The sequence below is a fragment of the Caretta caretta genome, chromosome 18, assembly GCF_965140235.1.
Source record: "Caretta caretta isolate rCarCar2 chromosome 18, rCarCar1.hap1, whole genome shotgun sequence".
NCBI lineage: Eukaryota > Metazoa > Chordata > Testudines > Cheloniidae > Caretta > Caretta caretta.
The window spans coordinates 21646034-21668376 of NC_134223.1; the positions used below are offsets into that span (position 1 = coordinate 21646034).

General features: G+C 45.7%; 1 protein-coding gene across 5 annotated transcripts in view; it reads right to left on the reverse strand.

The window, feature by feature from the left end:
* Positions 1-22343, reverse strand: part of NPHP4 (nephrocystin 4) — a 99722-nt gene that overhangs the window by 26302 nt on the left and 51077 nt on the right. For 4 of the 5 annotated variants that reach the window (XM_048825253.2, XM_048825252.2, XM_048825255.2 and 1 more), the window contains 6 exons: positions 22017-22155; positions 4710-4768; positions 3006-3134; positions 2240-2403; positions 1797-1988; positions 876-1063 (listed from right to left, as the gene is read on the reverse strand). In XM_048825253.2, the coding sequence (XP_048681210.2) occupies positions 876-1063; positions 1797-1988; positions 2240-2403; positions 3006-3134; positions 4710-4768; positions 22017-22155 (871 nt within the window). The remainder of the gene's footprint in view (positions 1-875; positions 1064-1796; positions 1989-2239; positions 2404-3005; positions 3135-4709; positions 4769-22016; positions 22156-22343) is intronic. The other variant, XM_048825254.2, reaches the window with a different exon arrangement.

The following is a 22343-nucleotide window of genomic DNA, read 5'->3' on the forward strand; positions in this document are numbered from 1 at the left end:
AACTTGATATTATAGCAGATACTAGTCCATTACCTTGACTTGGAGCTAAGCCTAAATCTGATTGACAAAAATCCCATTTGAACTATTAAAAACTGTAATTTAAGTCTCCCAATGGATTTTCCTCTTTACTATAATATACTAGCCAAGCAAGAAAAACAATTTTGCTGATACACTGCAAGAAAGGCTTAAAGCATTGGCACGTTTCAGTATTCATTTTTAAACCCTAGAGCAAGGCCCAGTTGATTGGAAGAATTTAGCACCCGAAGAATAGAGCTAGAAGGCTTGTGGTCCATCTGATCTAGCATCCCATCTCCAACAGGCAGACACTTCAGAGGAAGGTGCAAGAAACCCCATAGTAAGCAATTGAAGAACGATTGGGCCATAGGGAGGTTTTCCTCCTAGCCCCAATCAGTTAACATGGAGATTTATACCCCTTATAAATCTATATCCTCTCTGCTGTAACTGTGGTTTTCCATATACTTGTCTAGTCCAGTTTTGAATTCTGCTAAACTCTTGGATTAAATGATTTGTTGGGGCAATGAGTTCCACAAGTTAGTTACGCATTGTATATAAAAAGGTTTCCTTGTATCTGTTTTAAATTTGCTGCCTTTTAATTTCATTGAGTAGCCCCTTGACCCAGGATGATGACAAAGGGTAAATCAGAGTGCCTTATGTACTATCTCTACCCTGTTCATTATTTCATAAAGCTCTGCCAGGTCTCCCTTCAAACTGCACAGACTCTGGAGTATTTGGACATCTCATATAACTCCCAAACAATTGGCTACATCCTCCAGGACTTCCTCAGAGGACATACCATCTGGCAAGTGCTGAAACATTCCTCCTTCTTCAAAAACCCTTCCTCCACTAGTGCTTACCGCTCTTGAGGGTTCCGTCTTTGTTGATCTGGAATAAGGTATGGGAAGATGCATCTGAACTGGCTGTCCCAGACCGGTCCATCTTCACCAGCTGCAATCGTGGTGTTGTGACCGGTGGGAAACGGTAAAACTGGAAGGTGAAATACATAGTCTTTGGCCATGTTGTCCCCATGCCATCCTGTGGGATCCTTGACCAAAAAACATCTCTGGATTAACTCCTCTTGTTACAGACCCAACAATTGGTATGTGCTTTGCAAGTGCTTGAGAACCATTGGAGAAGCAGAAGAACTGGGGAAGATCCATGATATTAAGTGTATTCAAACTGGTTTGGGAGGCTTCCTTTGAAGCCATCGTGACAGGAAGGACAAGGTTTGGGTTTTTTTGCTTTCAATAAACTGGTAGTACAGGTGATTTCTGCTCTTTGGTACAGAGTTCCCAGCTTCCAGACCAGGTGGGAATGGTATTTTACTTTCAGAATTACAGTGCCCTGTAGTCAGTGGTAAATAGACAAATGTTGCATAATCAAGATAAAACCACCATTGCAGAAAAACCTTTCCAAGTGAAGCTTTCCTGTCTGTAAATAAGGAGTTACTCAGTAATTAATTTTACATTACAATCTGGCTAATGTGAACAAAAAAATTAATTTGGAACGGGCTCAGTGTATAAAACAACATCTAAAATGGAAATGTTCATTGTCTCACAGGCACTTCTGGTGCTTTTGTTACCATGGCAGTTGCTCACACATGCCTCAGCCAAGCAATGTGAAAGTCCTAAGGAAGGGGCACAGGAGATGGATACAAGGACCTTTCAGAATCATCAAGCCAAAGAGCAGCACGCAGATCAGTAATGGAAATGGATGCTATTGCAAGAGGAGACGTGAATCCAACCTGAAAATGGTGCAGTGGGATTTCAGGGCATTACCTGGTGAAGGCAAGGAACTGCAAAATGATTTCATTGCTTTGCAAGAAGTCAGCTTCTTCCCTTTGAGGGTTGAAGTCCACAGGGTCTGCGGGGTCCACAACTTCTGCTGGCTCCTTGTTACAATCCAGGATTTCCGGAAAGCCAGCAGCATGCAAGCGAGATAGAGAGGCCCGAGTGAGGACAGTGCTAGAGCTGAAAGAGAAATGGCTTTGAGTTTCCTGGGACCCAGACGCCATTGGAATCCTGACCCTTTCTGCCAGGTCCCTCCTGGACGGGGTTCTGTGTGAGTCAGAAGCATTTAGGGACATCTACCGTAAGAGGCAGGATGACGGGTGCGGGACTGTTGAACATCACTGAACTCCACCCCCCTGGGCTAGCATCGCTGAGGCAGCAATTCACCCATTCCCACTCCAGCTACCATTAACCCTGCCTTAGAGCCTCACCTTCCAGTCTGTGCTCCCATGGCAACAATCGGCGCGTGCACGGGAGTGAATGGCAGCTCCTGCAGCTCGTCACCTGCAGAGGAATCCAGGATCAAGTAGCTGGGGCTGAGGTCAGCCTCCAGGTGCGTTATGCCACGGCTGCTGCCTCCATATGGGAGCTCCTGCTGACAAACAAGGGCGCCCCCATGAAACGGACCGTCCCCATATGGGTGGCGATAGAACGCAGCGAGGGGCAGGGCTCGGCAGGGCACGCTGAAGGAGCTGCCCAGGCTCCTGCTTGTCTTCCTCGCAGGGCAGTCTGGGGGTAACAAATGCAGTGCAGGCAAACAGTTCCCCATCTGTTCTCAGCAGAAGTGTTGTCATCACAGTCCTGCTCAGCTGAGCCGATGAGCAGCGCCTTTCCTATCTCATATACGTTCTAATGCACAGATCACCGGGCAGGGCACAAGCAATGGGGGATGGGCAGAACCCAGGAGTCCTCCCTCCCAGCACAGCACCTGATGCAGCCTCTCCGTAAAGGAAAGTGCTCCTGAGCAGACAGGGTTCATGCATTCTCACAAACCTGGCTTTTCTACATTTTGAATTCAGATTTCCCACATTTATTTTTGGCTGCAATGACCACAGGAATGAGTGAACCTGGCCTAGAATGTACTGTATAGCTCTGTGGGAAGGGACACACTCCAAACACATGTGGGTAGGAATATCCCTCTCTGCAAGGGCTAGCCAATGCAGGGGCCACCACATAAACCCAACTAGGAATCCTTACTGCACGTTCACGTCGGCGCATCCCAGGGGAGAGGAGGACTGGAGAGCCAGTTTGCCGTTGCAACGGGGGTTTGGATGAGTGGTTTACAGGAGGAGAATGGGGTGATGCAGACAACTGGGATATCGACAACTGAAAAGAAAATTATGATAATTAAGATGATGGTATTAACTCTACTAATGAGGCTGCTGAAGGAGGAACTGCCAAGGTGCAATCTGGGCTGTGGAAAATCTTGCTGGATTAGGAGGGCCAGAAACTCCAAGATATGCTGGCAGTTTATTTTAAATGGTCTGTGCAAATTTAAATGGACAGGAACGACCGAACTGAGCTACCCCTCTGTGGTTCAGATATGCAGCACAGCTCGGGCACTTATGGGTGCTGGACATGCCTGAACTACGTTTTGTAATTCAGCTGTTGATGCTGCAGCGTGCTGTGTGTGGTTTCGCAGAAAAACCCACACACGTTTGGCGAGATGCAGTCGTCTCACAATGCACGCTCGTGAAGTATTAAATTTCATCAAAAATATCACTGTGTAAAGATCTCTGTAACAAGAAGGAAAAACAACAAAAAGGCTTTCAGTGTTTGTGCTTAAATCCTGAGAACTATCCATGCAAAAATTATATGTCATTGTCAATACACTTCCACTGTGCTATAGAGCAAAAGCCTGCAAATCTGATCTGCTGCAAATGACCCCCTTAACAAATAAAAAGTCCAGGGCCTGAGAACAGCTCAGAGATTTCTGCCCAGCAAATTATATGTAGACTCTGGTTTGCTGCTTCTGGGGACATGGATTATAGCAGGAAATTGTTGTAGTTTGGCCACAAAGACCTGGGAAAGTGATGCTAGTGGGATATCGGCATAACTCAGCGAGCTGGATCACGCTATATGAAAATAACTATTTTCAAGGAAATGCTGCTGGGTGGCTAAACCTCTCCTTCTACTTTATACACTAATCATGTCTGTGTGTGGACATTTCACACTTTACTACCGAATTAGGCTGGTTCTCCACAACAGTATTTTTCAGGGCCTTATTGATGGGAAAAAATTCGACCTGAAACAAACAAACAAACCCATAGAAGAATTATTTTTATTAGTCTTATAACTTAATGGCAATCGAGAAGAAGGTAAATATGGGATCAAAGAGAGATGAGCAGCAGAACTGGTTATTTCAAAGCCTGCCTTTCATGCGGTATCATGTACAAATATGATTTATGAAATACTCACTTTTCTTCTCGTGATCTTCAAGGGCAGATTACAGTAGCCTAAACCTTGGTCATCTATCACTGCAGACAACTATAAATTTCTCCTTTCTGCCTTCTCCTGGGCTACACAAATGACCACTGCAGACGTCCTCTTCTCCTGGCACTCTAACCAAGTCACCCCTCCTGATCGCCTTTCTTTGCCTCCTTGTCTCTTCTCGATCAGATTCAAACTCCTTTATCAGTAGTGACTGGGCCATGCTTCTCCATGATGTCACCCCATTAACTAACTAGAGTTACACCAGAGGGAAACTGGACCTTTAGAATCTTCACGTTTATCCCGTTACTGATTTGAAAACATAACCTTTAAAAAAAGATCAGCTGCAACATTTCCCCTCCTTGGCCCCTTTCCAAGAATGAAAGACTCAAACTAAAATAATTGATGCTTAAATCTAATGTCCCAATAAGGCAACTGCAGATAGCCCATGTTGCCCCATCAGGCACTTACCCCAGGTCCTTGGGGATAGTCTTGAGTGGAAACCAACATCTGGGGTGAAGATGGTGCACCTACCGGGAAGCAGAGACAAGAGAAGGTGCAGTGAGCCTCCAGAACAGCCAGAGATCTAGCTGTCGGATTGATTAATTGGCTTTAATGGAAACAAAATTTTGCATTTGAAGTTTTCATAGATTTCAAGAATGGAAGGGACCATTGTGATCATCTAGTCTGACCTCCTGTATCAGACAGGTCAGAGAACGTCTCTCACAGAATTCTTAAAGCAGAACTTTTAGAAAAACATCCAATCTTGATTTACAAATATTCAGTGATGCAGAATCCACCATGACCCTTGGTAAATTGTTTTAGTGGTTAATTATGTTCACTTTTAAAAATTTACACCTTATTTCCCATCTGAATTTGTCTAGCTTCAACTTCCAGCCACTAGATTGTGGTTATATCTTTCTCTGCTAGATTGAAGAGTCCATTATTAAATATTTGTTCCCCATGTAGGTACTTACAAATCAAGTGATCCCTCAACTTCCCTTTGTTACACTAAATAGATTGACCTGTTTGAGTCTGTCACAACAAGGCAGGTTTTCTAATTCTTTAGCCCTTCTTGTGGCTCTTCTCTGGACCCTCACCAATTTATCAACCTCCTTCTTGAAATGTGGGCATCAGAACTGGATGCAGGATTCCATCAAGGAATGAACCAGTGCCAAATATGGAGGTAAAATCACCTTTCTGCTCCTATTCGAGATTTCCCTGTTTCTGCATCCCAGGATCGCATTAGCTCTTCTGGACACAGCATCACAGTGGGAGCACAAGTTCAGTTGATTATTCACCATGACCTGAAATCTTTTTCAGTCACTGCTTCCTGGGATAGAGGCCTCCCTGTAAATGTGGCCCACATTCTTTGTTCCTAGATGCATGTATTTACATTGAGCCATATTATTTATTTATGATTTCTTTCAGGTCATTAATAAAAATATTAAATAGCGTAGGACCAAGAATCAGTCTCTGAAGGATCTTGCTGGAAACATACCCATTGGATGATGATTCCCCATTTACAATTACATTTTGGGACCGATCAGCTAGCCAGTTTTTAATCCATTTAATGTGCTCTTTTTAAACTGTTGGATGCAAGTTATCTGGACCTGCTGATTTTAAAATGTCGAACATTAGCAGCTTCTGTTTTAACAGCCTTCAGAGCCTCTAGTAGAATGGAAAGAGTGTTACCATCACCATGTGATGAGACTATATCAGCTGTTTTTCCTCCAAATACAGGACAGAAATATTTATTGAATCCTTCTGCCTTTTCTGCATTATTATTGATAATTCTACCACTTCCATCTAGTAATGGACCCAATACCACTGTCAGGTTCCTTTCTGTCCTAATATATTTTTTTAAATCCTTCTTATTGTCCTTAATGCTGCTGGCCATAGACTTCTCCCTGTGTCCCTTGGCTTCCCCTATCAATTGTCTATAATTCCTAACTTTTGATTTATATTCATTACTATCTACTTCCCCTTTCTAATATATTATTTTTTGAAGCTGCCTTCACTTTCTCTGTAAACCAGGTTAGTTTTTTAACCAGCATGGCCTTCTTCCTCAGTTGTGGGATTGTGCATCTAGTAAGTTGTTCTTAAATTATTCTTAATGATCATTCAAAGTTTTCTAATTAAATTCTTCCTCCCAGCTGACCTGGTGAAGACACTTGACTACGGGGATGTGAGATGCTGTATTTCAGCCATTTGGCTGACTTAAACGTTTGCAATAGGGATTGTCACCTGGGGAAAAAACGTGTAGCAGTTCTCCAGATTCACTGGTTTGATTTTTGTTTTTTTAAAGGGAAGTGGGCTAGATCTGCCATTTAGTGCTTGCCTGTTGTAAAACACAGATTGTCTATCGCTAGACAGTACTGCCTTTTCCCTTGAAGACATGTGGTACTGGCTAAGTGGGTTGCTTAATGAGACGTGAACGTTTTGGGATACTTAAGGTTTTCCTGGCTCTTCTATTATTTCTTGTCACTATTTCATCTGTTTGTACATTCATGCCCTGAAATTGCCTGGGTTTTGTTGTGTTTATCTTTGGCTAGTCTACTTGTTCTCTGGCACTAGATGAACTTACACTTCTACGAAGCAAGAAATCCTTTCACACAGCCTCCACGCACAGACATTTTCTGGCCATGCTGAGACTTAGTTTTGCTTTCTCTAATTCACACATTCCAGATATTTAATTGGGAACATTTCCCAAAGAAACTAGTGAGTTTCCCTTCGGCCAAAATTACTGTGTTCTTTTGATTACAATGGATTTGGCCATTAAAGAGGGTCATTATTAGAAATGCACAAGGCTCAATAGTTTTCAGCACAGGAAAGGAGTAGGAGAGGTTTCTTGCTAATCATAGGCCACTAGATCAGTGACTTAGATCTATGCAAGAGTCGAGTTATGGAGAATATTTTAGCAGATATTAACCTCGCATCAATAGGAGGAGACAAGTATGGTTAATAGTAAAGAAAGGCCAAGTCTGCCGAGGATCTCTGTGATTACTAGTAGTGGGTCACTTTCAAATGGTTTAGTAAAGCTAGGTGACCATATTTCCCTATGCTGAATATGGGACAACTGGTAAAATTACTTATATTCAAGCAAATTCAATGGCAATCGTACAAATTGAAATGTTCAAATCAAACCAAGTTGACTCAGCCCCTGTTAAAAAGTAATACTGCATAGTTGTATTCTTTTTATTTACCTTCTTACCTTTAAAGCTTTAGGGTTCACATGGGAGAGGGGTGACACACACTCCCGTACACCTCTCTCACACAGCAGGGGTGACAAACCGACCCAACCCTCCCTGCCTGGTGCTCTCCACCCTCCATGCCTGCCTGGGCCCCCAGGATGGACCCGCCTCTCCTGGTATCTGGCACCACGTTTTCCCAAGAAAACACGTGGGGCGGGGAGCACACAGGGTCACATGGCCCCCTTCCCCAGATTTCTGCCCGGGTTCACACCAGAATGTTGCCGGCAGCAGCCTTTCGGCACTGGGCGGGAGGGAAGGGACGGGAGCTGCTTCCAGACGCGTGCCGGGGAAGTGGGGAAGTGATGACCTGGCCTATGTCTTTGCAGAGCTCATCTCTCCTGCTCCCCCTGGGGCTGGAAACAGCTTGTCCCTTCCTACCCGCACAATGTCAAAAGGTTGCTAAGATATCCAGGCTGATGCTGGCCATTGACATAATGCAGACACCTCCTGTCCCCTGGCTACAGCATGGACAGGAAGGGGCTAAGCCCTAGGGATCCATTGTGCTCCAAGACCCAGGGAACCTAAGGGCAGGGGCTTCAGCGAATGGGGCCAGAGGGGTGGCTCAGCAGGGGAGGGTGCCTAGGGGATGGAGCAGCCCCCGTGCTCCCTGGGGGCAGGACCCAGGGCAGGTGAAGAGGGTGCTTAAGCCCCCGCCACAGGAGCTACTGTGGAACCTGAAGGTTCGGGGCATGAACAGGCTGGAAATTGCTTCCCCGCCCTTGCTACTCCAGAGGGGCAGAGAGGCTTCCCCTGCCAGCGCTGTGCGGCGGCTTTGGCTCACGCACGGCTCGGCTCCTCCTGGCCAGCACCCCAGGCTGGAGGGTCTTGGGCTTTCCCGGGGCGCCGGCCCAGCCAGAGGCGGTGGGGGAAGGAAGGGGCCTGACAGCCAGGCTGCTGGTGAGCTGAGCGCTCTGACCAGGGGCTGGGTCTCCACACAGCGCTGGGAGCAGGACGTGCCCCACTGGGGAGGATATGGAGGAGCAGCGGGGGGTGAAGGGGCAAAGCAGGGAGAGGACAGCAAGAGCGGAGGCACATAAAGGGCTGACAAAACTGCTGCCGCCTGCCCGCACTCACCAACCCGCGCAGGGTGCAGCCAGTACCGGCCGGTAATGGATGGGAGGCTGGGCCCTGCTGGCCAAGAGCCAGCACGCAGCAGGGGCTGCACTGAAGGACCAGCAGGGAGAGCGGCCGGCCCCGCACGCTGCATCTTTGCCCCACCCCCAGCCTTGCCCACGTACCCCATTGTTGCCCACTGAACGCCCCTCACCCCCCACTCACCACTAGTGGGCGAGTGGCTGGTGAGCAGGCATCCGGCCAGCAGCAGGACCTGCCAGTACTGATGGGGGGGAAAGGAGGGAGTCTGAAAATACGGGACAATTTGCCCGCTTTTAAGAAAAAGTCGGGACATCTGAAGGATGGTTTAAATACGGGCCTGTCCCTTTAAAAACACCACGTAAGCATCCGAACATTCCGCTGTTGTCCCAGATCCTATCTGAAGTATCCCATCCTATTAGGTTTGCCGAACCGCCTTGCAAATCTCAGGAGACCAGGCCTCCTGGAGGGATTTCTACTCCGTCTGCTCTCGGATGCCTTGTATATGCCACAGGAAGAGCCCCACATGAAGCATTTTGCAATTTCTACCGTACACGGGTATCAGGAGGGGTAGAAACACCAAAAAATGGGAAGAATGTCAACCACTCAGTGCAAGTGAGAGAGCGCCCCGTGTCAGTTCTCCATTCTCCCCAGCCTGTTTGCCTGCCTCTAGCAATGGCAAAGGCAAGATTTCCGTTTGATCTCAGAATTCGGACTGCTGCTGCCAAGAACAGCAGGGTTGGTGTGGTAGATAGGAACTAGGTATCATCCCTTTAAACAGTTTGGGATCCCCCTTGTGGTTCTCACTGTGTTCTATGTTTTAGAAACCACCAGGACACAACCAGAGCAGCAGGTGTTTAGCTGGGCCCTGTAGTGTTGTGTATATGTAGCACTGTTATTTGGACCCCCTCAGCATGCCCATGGAGTTTCTTCCTATTATGTAAGGAGTAAAAGACATCAGTTTGTGGCACAACAAGCAACCGGACTGACAGGAGGTCTATCCAAGCTTCTTTGGCCATGAAGTCCCGATGCCAGTCTCAGAGGGAGAGAAAACCTCCAATGAGGTAAAAAAGACCAGAATAAAATGGCCTTTGCACCAGCTTGGGACGCGGAATTATCTTTTGCATACAGCCTCTTTCGCAGCTACTCGCTTTAAACTGTTTCATGCAAAATCACAGTATTTTTTGAGCACTTCAAAGCTTCTGTGCAACATCTGCTCAGTCCTTTTCCAAGAATAGCGAGAAAAAAAGTGATTCACGCTGTAAGAGAAGAACATGCTGCATGAGTGATTATCTTTAACACGGATCTGACCTAACAGATTGTACCAAGTCCTGCTGTGCACTTATAATTACTATCAACTTCTAAATAGGTAAAACAAGAGTCAGTTCTGATTACAGAGAATACGCAGGGTCTGCAGCCAGGAGACACCTCGAAGGCACTGCTGGAGAATTAATCCATTGGACGCATCCCAGAATCGAATTAACTCTTGTGTCCCTTTTAATAAATGGGATGATATAGCAGCCGTCCTATTGGCCAAAATAGGCAACCCCATGGCTCTAGCTCTTCCAGATGAAGATGTCCCCTTTATCCATTCAAAGAGGAAAGGTGGGTAATTCCAGGGGCAGGAATCGGCGTCTAAGTGCACTTTAGTCTGGAGTGTTTGAATGACTGGGTAGCCCTTTAGGTAGCACATCAGATCACACAGTGTCTGTTTTACTTACGCAGTAATTCCCACTGCTGGCGGCTCCAGTACAAGATGCCCCCTGACAATAAGAGTTGTGTCTTTTAAGCCCAAGGCAAGGAGGCACCTCAAGGATGTCTCTGTTGGTTATTCTACTGCAGAGTTTTGGGAGAATGGGGATGGCTGCTATCAGAAGCTGTTACTTTTTATAAGGAACAACGTGGGATAAAAAAACCTCCACTAAAAGCTTTAACGTGCCTTTGGGCTTCTGGCAGGGGTTGGAGACTGACGGGAGCGGATGGGTGGATTCTGTTCAGAAGTCTGTTTGTGTAGTGTGGTCTCCCATCTGCCTGCTGCTCTACGATGTGATCCAACACGACTGCACTTACATCAGAAAAACAGCCCCAGGTGCTGCCCCAAATAATCGCCATCACTGCACTATCTTCCAGCTTCTGTCCAACATGAACACTGAAGGGGATCTCTAGGTGCGCTTAAAAATAAAGGGAAGGGGGCAGGCCTTTTACAAATAACCCTAAAAGGCCCTTCTCGAGCAAGCCTACATTTGTTCAAGCGGGTCTGTCCACCCTCTGGATGCTCAGCACGTCCCCTCACATGCGGCCAGAACCACTGTTGTCTCCCTGCACTTGGTTGCTCTGGGCAGCATTACAGAGCACAGCCTCGCTCCTCAGCAGCTAAAAAACTCCCCCTCCTTACGACAGCCTGAAAACTGAAACAATAGGCAGGGAAGGGAGGGAGCACATGTTATGTTTTGTTCACCTGCGTCCAGCATCCCAACTCAATGAGGCCGGACTTTTCAAAGGAATCTAGCACCCAACTCCCATTGAAACATGCATCGAGTTATTGTTAAGGGCTAACTACTCACTTCACAAGCATGCGGAGAGTCACAATTAAACTTCACAGGAGAGGAAGCTGAGGTGGCGCAAGGTTAAAAAAACACCCCTAGAAAACACCATTTCTCTACACATATACACACAACACAACAAATCCCAAGTCATTCTTATTGCCTAGCCCCATTTTTTGGCATCTTGCTGTTCCCCCCTTTTGCCCCCCCCCACCATACACACCCCTTTGAAGCCTGTAAGGTGCCAATCCCCACACCCGCTGAGGAAAGGTTTTGTCAGCTTCTGTTGCACTCTTGGTCAATAAATCAACTCAGTTTAAAGCAGCTTGACTGAGTGAGCTCTCCCATCACTGAACACAGGGTTCAGTGTCATTTTAGAAATTATTAGGCTTTGCCCTGATCTTTTAGTTTAAAACCATTACAGAACATTGACAATGTCAGATATATTTCTACTCAAGATTAATTGATTTTAAAAATGTTGACACCTCCCAAAAAACTCTGAAAAACTTTATATTGGGACAATAATTAAAATACAAAGTCCAGATTTCTATTGCCTTACACTAACTCTGTTTCCATGCAAATGAGCCGGGTTATAAAATCCAAAGACGTCTGAAAAAAGTCTGTTTAAAAACAATTCTGCTTGCTTGTAGCCTAGGCTTTTTAAAGTTCTCCAAGAGGCATTAGTCGCTCTTTAGGAGAAATATCCTAGGAGAATTTACCATAAGATAGTTTCCAACTGTTTATTAAATATAACACAGGAGTCAGAGGCTGGAGTACACTATTGCCTTCCAACTGATACTAAAAACTAGCGTCCATCTGGAAAGATTGCTTGAAACAACGGTAAAATCAGATTGCCAACTGTGCAAATGTCCCGACCTGTCTAGAGATTAATTTTTCCCGACATTCTATTACTCCACAGCCAGTGTCCACTCACTGAGTGTAGCTGTCAGCAAAATAATTAAGATTTTTCATTCAGCTTTTCTAACACTTGGTCACATAACAAACCAGACAGCTTTGAAGCCAGCTTGCCCTTGGCAGAGAAATCAGGAGCCAAAAGGGTTAATTTTAAAGTTACAAATGGACTTAGTTCTTTCAATTTTCTGTGTGTCAGAGCATCCATGCCTGCATACGTGCGCGCGCGCGCGTGTGAGAGATCCATATTTCTCCAATGTCCCTCATTTCATTTTAGTACCAAAGTTATCTCGGGCCACACAAAGATGGTGTCCCCTTAATGTTACTGTTGAAAATTAATGACATCAGCAATTGGGTCGCCGTCTCATGAGACTGAAAGCACCACTGGGGTTATGCATTTTGAGTTTCCTTCATGAATGATTTCCGTGTCCCTCCTTTTGGATGGTCACAGCACACTGCCTTCTGCACCTGGGTTGGGTGGAGAGGGATGGTGTGTCTGCCATTCACCGCCTTGGGCAGCTAAAGGAACGCTGCTTTTCAGCTGAGTCTTAGCTGAGTTCTCCTGTCTGGATTCCCCTCCTGAAATTGGACTAAGGTTTAGAAAGAAACAAAACTGAGCTCTGCTTGTGCAAGGTGCCCGGCTGGCAGCTCGCGTGGAGCGAATCCGCTCTTTCCTCCAAGGCAGGTACAGCATGTAGCTGTGCACGCAAGCGACCCGTGTGCTCCTGCCACCGGTGTACGGCTCCGCTACAGCCTGCAGGGAAGTTCTAATAATTGAGTCCCACCGAGTCCCTGCTTCTCTGCAGAGAGGGCCAGCAAAGGTACGCTGGGGTTCTGCATTCTGTACCTGGAAATCTGTTCCTCTTCCTGCCTGGAACAGTCCTCACAACGTTCTAGAAAGCTCCTTGAACAAGGTGCTTGTGACTGCGTCTATCTGGCGCTCTTTCTAAGCCTACGAAGGGAGCTGTGCTGCAGGAACAGTGTCCCCAGCGCGCAAGTCTGGGCCAGACCAGCACAAGTACAAAGGCATTTTTGCATAAATCACCCTAAGAGAAGACAGCAAGGTCAGCTCCATCGTTAGAATCAAACCGGGACCGGACTGGGCCAGCGGCCTGAGGACACTGCTGAGAGCCGCACAGGCAGCTCAGTACCGACGAGCCGAGAGAAGCAGCCAAGTCCTGGCCGTGCTGGAACCGGCTCCCACTGAACCTAGCACGTGCTCTAGCCCGGGACACAGGATGAGCCGTGGCGGGGTGGGACGTGCTTCCTGATGAGGTTCACATCAAAGGAGGAGAATGGCGTGTCGCAGTCGCCAGCGAACAAACACAGTGAACAAACAAAAGGGTTTCTGTCAGAGTTAACAAAAACAAACAAAAAAAAATAGCCAACGTGAATTTGAGGCTTTTTTTTTTTTTTGACAACCCTGAGGAATGAAGTCTCAGATCCCCAGAACAGGAACAGCAATGGTGCAAGCTTCCCTGCCGCCACCCAGACCCTGTGCGTCCTGCAGAGACCAGGTCTCCAGGCTCCATCTTTTTGGCTCTACAAACCCTTGTTCTGTCTGCTCACATGGCCAACAAGCAGGGCAGCTATTGCTAATTTGGTGGAGGTCTGAACTAGGGATTGGACAAGAGCGCCAGGAAGTAGACAGAGACATTAACTCATTCCAGAGAGGCCACCCTGAGCTTTCACTAAAGGCTTATGGTCTTGAATATGTCATGTCCCACGTGGAAAGTTAGTTTTAGTGGTCCCAAGAATTCACAGGGTAGCATTACTGTCTTGCTACACAATAAGAAAGCAGACTGTTGCAGACATAGGAAGCCTATCCAATCAAAGACACCCAGGAGTGGCAGGCAGGGTTTGAATCTTGCAGCTCTTTCTACTATGCACGTGTGCTGGTCAATCACTGATGTGCCAACAATACATGGCACAATTCTGGGGCATTACTGAAGTCTCTCATACCTTCCGATGATCTCCCTTACTTTTTCCTTTCAGCAGGGGTGTCTGAGTTTCTGCAGGCATAGTTAGGGACAGGAAGCTGGGGTTGCAATGTTACACTAGGACCAGCGATGGGAATACTAATAAACTGGGTGGTGATGGAAACCTGCTGAGCTGCAATCCTTCTCCTCTGTACATCGAGGAGACGGGTGTGGTATGGACGGGATAGCTGTGGTGCCCCAGAGACTCTGGTCTTTTGGGGTAAGGCTGCCTCCATTTCAATCAATGCTAATAGGAATTTAATGTTAACTGTGCAAACTGGAGGAGTTTACTGAAGGATGGAAAAGCCAATGTGCATAATGTATTTAATGAGAGCCACTAACATGAAATATGCACAGTGAGTTTGCTGAATTTACGGGACGCAGAAATATACCTGCCTATATTTAACTAAACGAATCTTTTATTAACCTGAAAAGTAGTGAGCGAAGAAGGATGAAGGGCCAATGTGATGAGGCTGTTGCTTAGCAACCTGCTGCTGTTCATGCAGAGAAATGTGTTGGGGTTGTTTTTGGATTGCACAATGAGGGTATAGAAACGGGGCCCAAGCAGGGAGCAGAGACACAAGCCAAAGATGGTCTCTTTGTTGAAAGAACCAGTGTGGGAAGGATCTATTCTCTCCTGGGTACCCAACAGTATCACCTGAATGAAATTCTGGAGGAATGTGCTCTGCAGCATATTGTGGTTGGGAGACTGTGGTCCAAAACTGAACCTGTCTGGAAGGAAAGGGGGTTCAGCACTGTGACATTAAAAGGGTAGTGGACACACAGCTTCCACATGACCCCGCATGACAGCTTCCTCGTGACCCCACAGCACACAGGGTTTCTAAGATGGCAGAAGCTCCTTTGTGTGAAAACTCTGATCAGTCCAGACGATTGGTTTTTAACTATAGTGACTCCACATATGTTTAGGAATTTTTCAAACAGGTCTCAGAAGTTGCTATGGGAGCAACAGCCTCCTCATGTTGGCCCTTTATCCTTCTTCACTCCCCATACCAGAAACATCTTTCTTTATATTAGAAAACTATAAGCCCAAATGTATCTGGCCACTGGCAGGAGGGAATGGGAATCTGCAATAGCAGCAGGCAGAACAGAAACTGCTGCAGCCATTTTCAAGGCAGGTTCTTCCCTGTGGCTGCAGAATCTAGAGACTAAAGGTGAGCCCCAGCAAAGAGACATCCTGGGTCAGATTCTAATAGCAGATGTGCAGCCACAAGTGATAAACAGCAGAGATCAGAATCTGGTTGCAAACATACATGTGAAACAGAGGAATAGTCTGCCCCTTATGTAAATGCACCTAACCAGCAACTACGTCTCATCAAACAACCTGCGTGTTGCTCCATATTAGATTTTGAAACAGCTTGTTGGTCAGAAAGTTCTCCAGGGGCACTCTGGTTATGTGACTGGCACTAAATAACTTTTCCTGACTGAATGAGGCTGTGCAGACATCGCTTTAGAGCTGGTGAAGGTGAGCACTTCGAAGCCCCAAATCAAAGCAGGCAGGAGAGAGAGCGCTCGAACCAGTCACACGCAAGGCAAGAGTGTAGGAATGGGGGAATGCACTGCTAGAAAGGCAACAGAATAACTGTCTCAGCTCTGTTCGGATACAAGTACCAATCAGCGTTTACAGGGATGGGTACGGCATAAGAACCTGGATAGATGGAATGAGATCAGCTTTTAGTTAAGGCCTTTTTGCAACAATCTCCTATTCGGTTCTCTGAGGCATGCACATGACACCAACGAAAGGAACTGGGTAGTAGTGATGGTAACAGTTTTAGAGGCAGCCAGACATGTGTCTTGAAATAACTTAACGGTAATTGTGACCCATAACCACCATGCAATAGAACCAGCTTCCTGTGTTGAACTGTAGGAGGTAGCACTCTCCCTGAACAGATATAATCAAGATCTCACTGCTGTCCATAAATAGACATATTCAGCAAGCAATTAAGTAGAGATCAGGAGACCAAATAAAAAGGTTATCAGCAAATTATATTGAAAAGCACAGTGGGCTGAGGGTTCTGAACACACAGCTAAGCCAGGGAGAGGGGAAGGGCTGACAAGCCTTGTGATGCTGCCTGAAGCACAGAAGTCTCTAAGCCAGAGACCCCCTTCCGTCAAATGACACACTTCATCCTAACAAGCAGTGAGCTGGAGGAGAAAGGCAGGAGGAGTGTAAGGATGCAAACAGTCCTTGCAGAGATTCAGACTGGATCCGGTGTCTCTTCATGATATATCCCTGAGGCAGCAATTTGGGTTACAAGTCTGTCTTCATCTCCAAGACACAGCCCCACAAGTTATGCAGACTGACATATACTTCAAGCCGTCCCTTTTCTGTTAGATAAAGGATGCTTCTTCATTTGCCATCCCAGGCTGTCGTGTTGGGATGCTATGTGCTGTTCGATTTCACACTCCACCCCAGCAGTGGCTGCATTTCAGTGACAGGCAAAAGATTTCTTGCATAAATCTTAATTCTGGCAATTACTGGGGGGATGCTCGGAGGTGAAAGGAAGAATATAAAATGTAAGGGCCCAAATTTGGCAGCTCGTAATCAAGCAAAACTCCCAATGGGGGTTTAAGGACTGCAGAATTAGGCTGTAAGGTTTTTTTTTATTATTACTGCTACTTTTAGGGCTAGAGCTTTTGCTGAATGAGAGGAAACTAGAGCCTCGACTGACATTATCAAAAACTAGCTGTGAAAGACACAAAGCAATCACTATGTTGACAGTGTTCTTTAGAGTAAATGTCATTGTCAAAGGAAGCATAACCTGTCAATGCTTTCCAAAGGTCTGCACTAGTCTCCTTTAAAAGTCAAGCGATCTCTCAAGGTGCGTAGGTAGAAAGGACAGGGACTCGGGAGTATATTCTGGTGGATTGACTGAAACTGTGGAATTCTGACAAGCATCAGAAGAAGGGACTCTGGATAAATGCACATTACGCTCATAGTCTAAATGCGCAGACTCTAGATAAATGCACATTACGCTCATTCTATTGGCTGCGGCTTCCAGCACCAAGACTCTCCAAGGAAGTTACTGGAGACTGCCTGACACTTGTTCCTGGTGTACGTGGAACAAGATTTATCATTCTACCCAGGCACTAGGTTTGCTCATAGCTCAAATGGGGGGTAAAACCAAGAACAGTGGACAGGTGCATTTTTAGGGCTGTGGAACTATAAACCAGTGTTTGATAAATGCCAATAGCATTTGTATTCAAGTAATTTGAAAGAAACAGGCAGGAGGATTCATGTTCTTCTTGAGACACCAGAAGTTAGAATTGTTTCTATTAAAGACTCTTGGCAGGTTTTCAAACCTAAGCTTACTTGCCAGGCGTTGTGCCTACAAGTTTTTCATATCCATGTTCAGCGTGTCAGACAGACAGATATACCCAGCTGAGACAAATTACACCTGGTCTTTCCCAGTCCCATGGAGAAGTCAATGGAATCTACAATAGATTGGGAATGTTATTTATCTTGGCTAAAAGTCTGCCAGCAGGATTTCTGAATACTTGTCTTAAAATGATGGAAAAGAAGGGGCAGGTGAGCCGCTGGCTTCAGTGAAGAGACCTGAGCACTGCACTCACAGACTGCTTGCTGTCCTGGTGTGTGGTAAACTAACTCAGGTTCTCCTGTGAGGAGGTTCTTTCCTAACTAGGAAAGAATTCTCACTAACCCTTCCTGGTTCCCCAGCTAATTGTGAGGGTCTGTCGGGGTGGGGGTGGGGGGGACTTTGTCTGTCAGCCACACAGGGTAACGTCTTGTGAAATAACCCACACCAAACTACGGTCACCCCAAAAGGAGGCAGTATGACCAATGCATGAGATCTCCTGTGTAAGCCCCAGGCAGATGCATGTAGAAACTGTGAATATCTCATCTTTCCTTAATGGACCATCCCTTTACTTAGACAGCCCTTGCCTCAGAGATCTTACAGTCTTTTTGTTCTGTGTTTGTACAGCACCTAGCACAGTGGGGTTCATGACAGGGGCTCCTAGGCACTCCCACAACACAAATAAATAACACCAATAATGCCAACTAGATGGGATTTAATCAATTAGCAGTCATCATAACATTAGTCTAGGTAAGAGGAAATTTGGCTTATGCCAACTTTGCTCAGTCAGTAAAATATTACCTACAGCGGCACCGGTGAAGACTTTACAAGCTCACCGTGCCACCTCCGCAGTGCTCTCATGGAGAGAGAGACAGAGAGGCAGATGTCCCAGGATCTGCACTCTGGGTTTCTCACTTGGTTACACACTGTGTTATTATTGTGGCACTGAGGTCATCCAAATATAGTGGGCATTTTGTTTTGTTTTTTTTACAGACTATTAGCTACAGCATGTTCTTGCTCAACACTGTAGCCCAGTGTCGTTTCACATTCTGCACGATAGCTCAGGCTCCTTGCTCCCTATAGATATGGCACTGGCCATACATGTTCAGATGAATTTACCTCTCCTTTTTTCCACATTGTAATCCACTTAATTATATTGATTAATGCCAACTCAATTGCCTTTACGAAAAGACACTTCAAGCAAAGTCCTGCAATTATGTCCAGGAGATCCTAACTCAATATACCCAAGGAAACGCCACTATTAAAAAGCTTCAACTGGCCCTTTCAAGATTTCCGTTTTAAAACCTATTAAACAAATAAACAAACCAACCCAACTGTGACAAGCCAGAAAGTTCTAATGCAGAATACGAGTCAGTGCATATTTACAAGGCAAAACCCATGGTCCGACTGCCCTCTAGTGGATTTCATGATGCATAACGTAGCCCACATTTAGCCTGCTTTAATACTTCAAAACATGGAGCATTATTCATATCTATAAGTCAAAGTGCATCACTAAAGCTGACACCTACAATATCATTAGGGTTACCAAAGGACCCATAGCAGTTTGCAAAATATTCAAACAGAAAAGGTTTCGGTCGTAACTTAAAAGCTGTTTTGTGTTTAAAGTCTTTTACTGAGGCTTGGGAGAGAATGCAGAGAAAGATTGTAACTGGAAGCTCTGGAGGGAGCATAACAAAATAAGTTCAAATTAAATGCATTCAGCAGAGTCAGGCTCGATAGGAAGAGTCTAGGTATTTCTATGATAAGGTACAAACAGATGAATCTGCTAGACTACGTTCTCATGATACTTCAGTAGCAGACGCCTGTATTATGATGTGTGAGGCAGCAGTGATTTGACACCCCCCGCTTCCGCACCCAATGGGACAGTGGAAATGCTGCAGGTGTGGCTGTGCTGTTCCCAAGGAGAGCTCAACCGCGAGCGTTCGTTCTGCGGGAGACAGTGTTTCAAAGCATACGTGCTACAAACACTCGTGGAGCCCCAATCAACGTTCCATGGGAGGCCGCTCTGAACCCCTGCTCACATCAACAGGTTCCAAAGCATGAAAATGTCGTTCTGTTTTGAACAGAGCCTCCAGAAGACAGAGAAGAAAAACAACTCTCCAGGAGGTCTCCACTCCATAGGGCTAGGAGAGATTCTCAAACACAGGCATGTTCTTACTTTACTCGGCAGCTGTGTAATAAACTGCACTGTCTATTCCTCTGCTTCCACCTGGAGACTTGAAATGGGTTCCCTGGTATGTATTAGACATGCCTCTGTTTCCAGGGGAGGCTGGCCACCATCCCTGACAAGAACTGGCTACCTACCGGCACTCACTAGTTAAAGCGGACACTTTATGCAGCAAAACGTTTACTAACAGACGACGTTTTCTAGCAGTTCCTCAAATACAGATAGTCCTATAGACTTCAGAAACAATACCACATTAATAAGGAAATAAACTCTCACACTGATGTTTAAACAGGCAGTTAAGTTGAGAGCAATCTGGTTAGCGCACCCATAGATAAATCGAGAAAGATTAAAAACAGCAGAGGGGGGGAGTGACTTTCAATGAGTTGCTCATTTTTTTACAGTACCTCCCACGGTGAAACTATCAATTACATCGTTCCATATAAAGAGATGCTGGATAAATGGGCATACTCATTTTGCCTGATTTTGAACCCAGTCCAGTTCAACTCAAACTCTAGCATATTGGGTTTGTTTCCTGCTGAGGAAAAGAAGAGCAGTGGGAGAAAAAAAGTAACTTGGAGGGGCCAGGGTTCAAAAGCACTCAGCCTGGACCTAACTCCAAGTGAAGTCAAATGCAATTTTACCACCATCTTCAATGGGAGCAACTGGGCTGAATGATTTTGAAAACATCACCCTACAGTATATTTTAGCTGCACACATGAACACACAGTATACATAGGCTACCACTTCTGTCAGATTAACTTTTGTTCCCAATGTACAGCAAAGCCTTCCCTTTATCTAGGAAAAGGTTGGATTTCTTTCCTTCTTTTTTAAATTGAATCATGCTTGAGGGAAAACTACTGTGTTTAAATGACAGGAAAAGAGGGTTCACAGACCTGACCTAGTTTTGCAAACATGATGAAAAATATAGTCAGCAAGGTTTCCCAAAGTTTTGAATTCTACAAGTTTCCTCCTACCCTACTAAACGACATGTTTTTTTTCTCAGTTAGACCCTAGAACAGAATACACTGGCATCAGAGGTACATGCTGATTAAATAAGTAGTGTTTTCACATTTTATAAAGGACAATTAAATGAGGTTATTTATTCAGTCTATATCAATTACTCAAACCATCCGGGGGGTTTAGGGTTTAAAGAAATAAATCACAGTGTTATACAAGAATGGTACATTTCAGGTGGTTGTTGGAATGCCACTCCATGAGGCTGTAGGGGTTCGCATCTCCAAAGCCCAGGCCGGCCTGAAGATACTGGGGATGAAAACTTTATTGCAGAGACTTTCTGCCTTGCAAATTCCTTCTCCCAGGTTCAACAGGAAACGGTCCCTTAGTAGCCCACATTCCCAAAAACCTCATGCTATTGACAGGCTGGTTATTCCCCTGGGACGACAGGTCGCAGTGCACGAGCCCAGGCATAGACGCTTAGTGTGAAGTCTTAGTACTTTGCACAATAAAAGCACCTCTCATTGAAGGCTCTCCAATCACTTTACAAACATCAATGAATTAGCCACATAATTCCCCTGGAAGGAAGGATGGAATCATTATCCCCGATTTTAAGATGGAGAATTGAGGTACAGAGAGGAAGTGATGTACCCAAAGGTAGTGTCACATCTGGGACTAGAACTTGGGAATGGTCAACACACACTCAGGTCCTTTGCACAGTGGTGGTCAGGCCTTGAGCTTGTTGATCTGGTACAGAGACTTTGCCCAAACTTCTCATCACCAGGCAGGATCTAGGCAGGAAAGATTTGGTCCTTTGTCTCTGTACCTCATCCCTTTTGACACAACATAGGAATGTGCCATACCAGATGATCCCAATGGTTCACCTGGTCCAGTATCCTGCCTTGACAGTAGCCAGATCAGACACTTCAGAGGAAGGTGTCAGAGATCCTGTGGTGACACATCCTGGAATAACCTGCCCATTGGGGTTATTGTTCCCTAATCCCCATCAGGCAGTGGTTGTTTTATACCTTGAAGCATGTGGGGCTATACCCTGTCTACATAGTTTTATCCTACTGTGGATGTTCATATTGTCCATTAAAATGTCCAGTCCTTTTTAAAATCCTCCTAAGCTTTTGGCCTCAAAGATATCTTGTAGCAGTGAGTTCCACAGGCCAGTCATGTGTTAAGTAAAAAATGTTTCCTTTTCTCTCCGCCCCAGGGCCTTGCACAGCTCTTGTTCCAGGCAATGGGTAGCAGTGAACCAACTCCTACACTGTACCGGGGTCTCACAGACAATATGTTGCCAAGTTCTATGCTGTCACAGTTGAATTTTGCAAGCTTAAAAGCAGCATAGGGAGTGAGAATCCCACTAACCAATTCAAATTAAAATAAACTTCAGTCACGACCGTAGCTGGTGCATTCTATGCCTTCTGTATTGTGTGTTCAGTGTTTGGGTTTTTTTGAGCAGAGATTGAAGCCAGGCAATGTGCTTTACAAGTCACCAATCTGGAAAATACTCACTCAGAAATGGTGTGGACGGCTTCGCTGAGCATCGCGGCTCTTCTCTGGTGTTACTTAAGGAATTTGTAGAAGTCCCAAGATGTTCCTCCGAATCAGTGGAAAACTGGAACTGGACTGTGCCAGACTCAACCTGCTTCACCTGAAATTTAAACAGATTTAGAAAAAACTGTGCTCTGTGCATATCCTCCATACCCGCTCTCTGGAATCAAAGGAGTTCTACTGCCAAGCAGCCAACAAAGTTAGAATAAGAAATTGTAACGCAAGGCATATGGCAGCAGGACTACCAACAGATAATTTTTTTTAAATGGGGTTCCCAGAAAGCTTTGG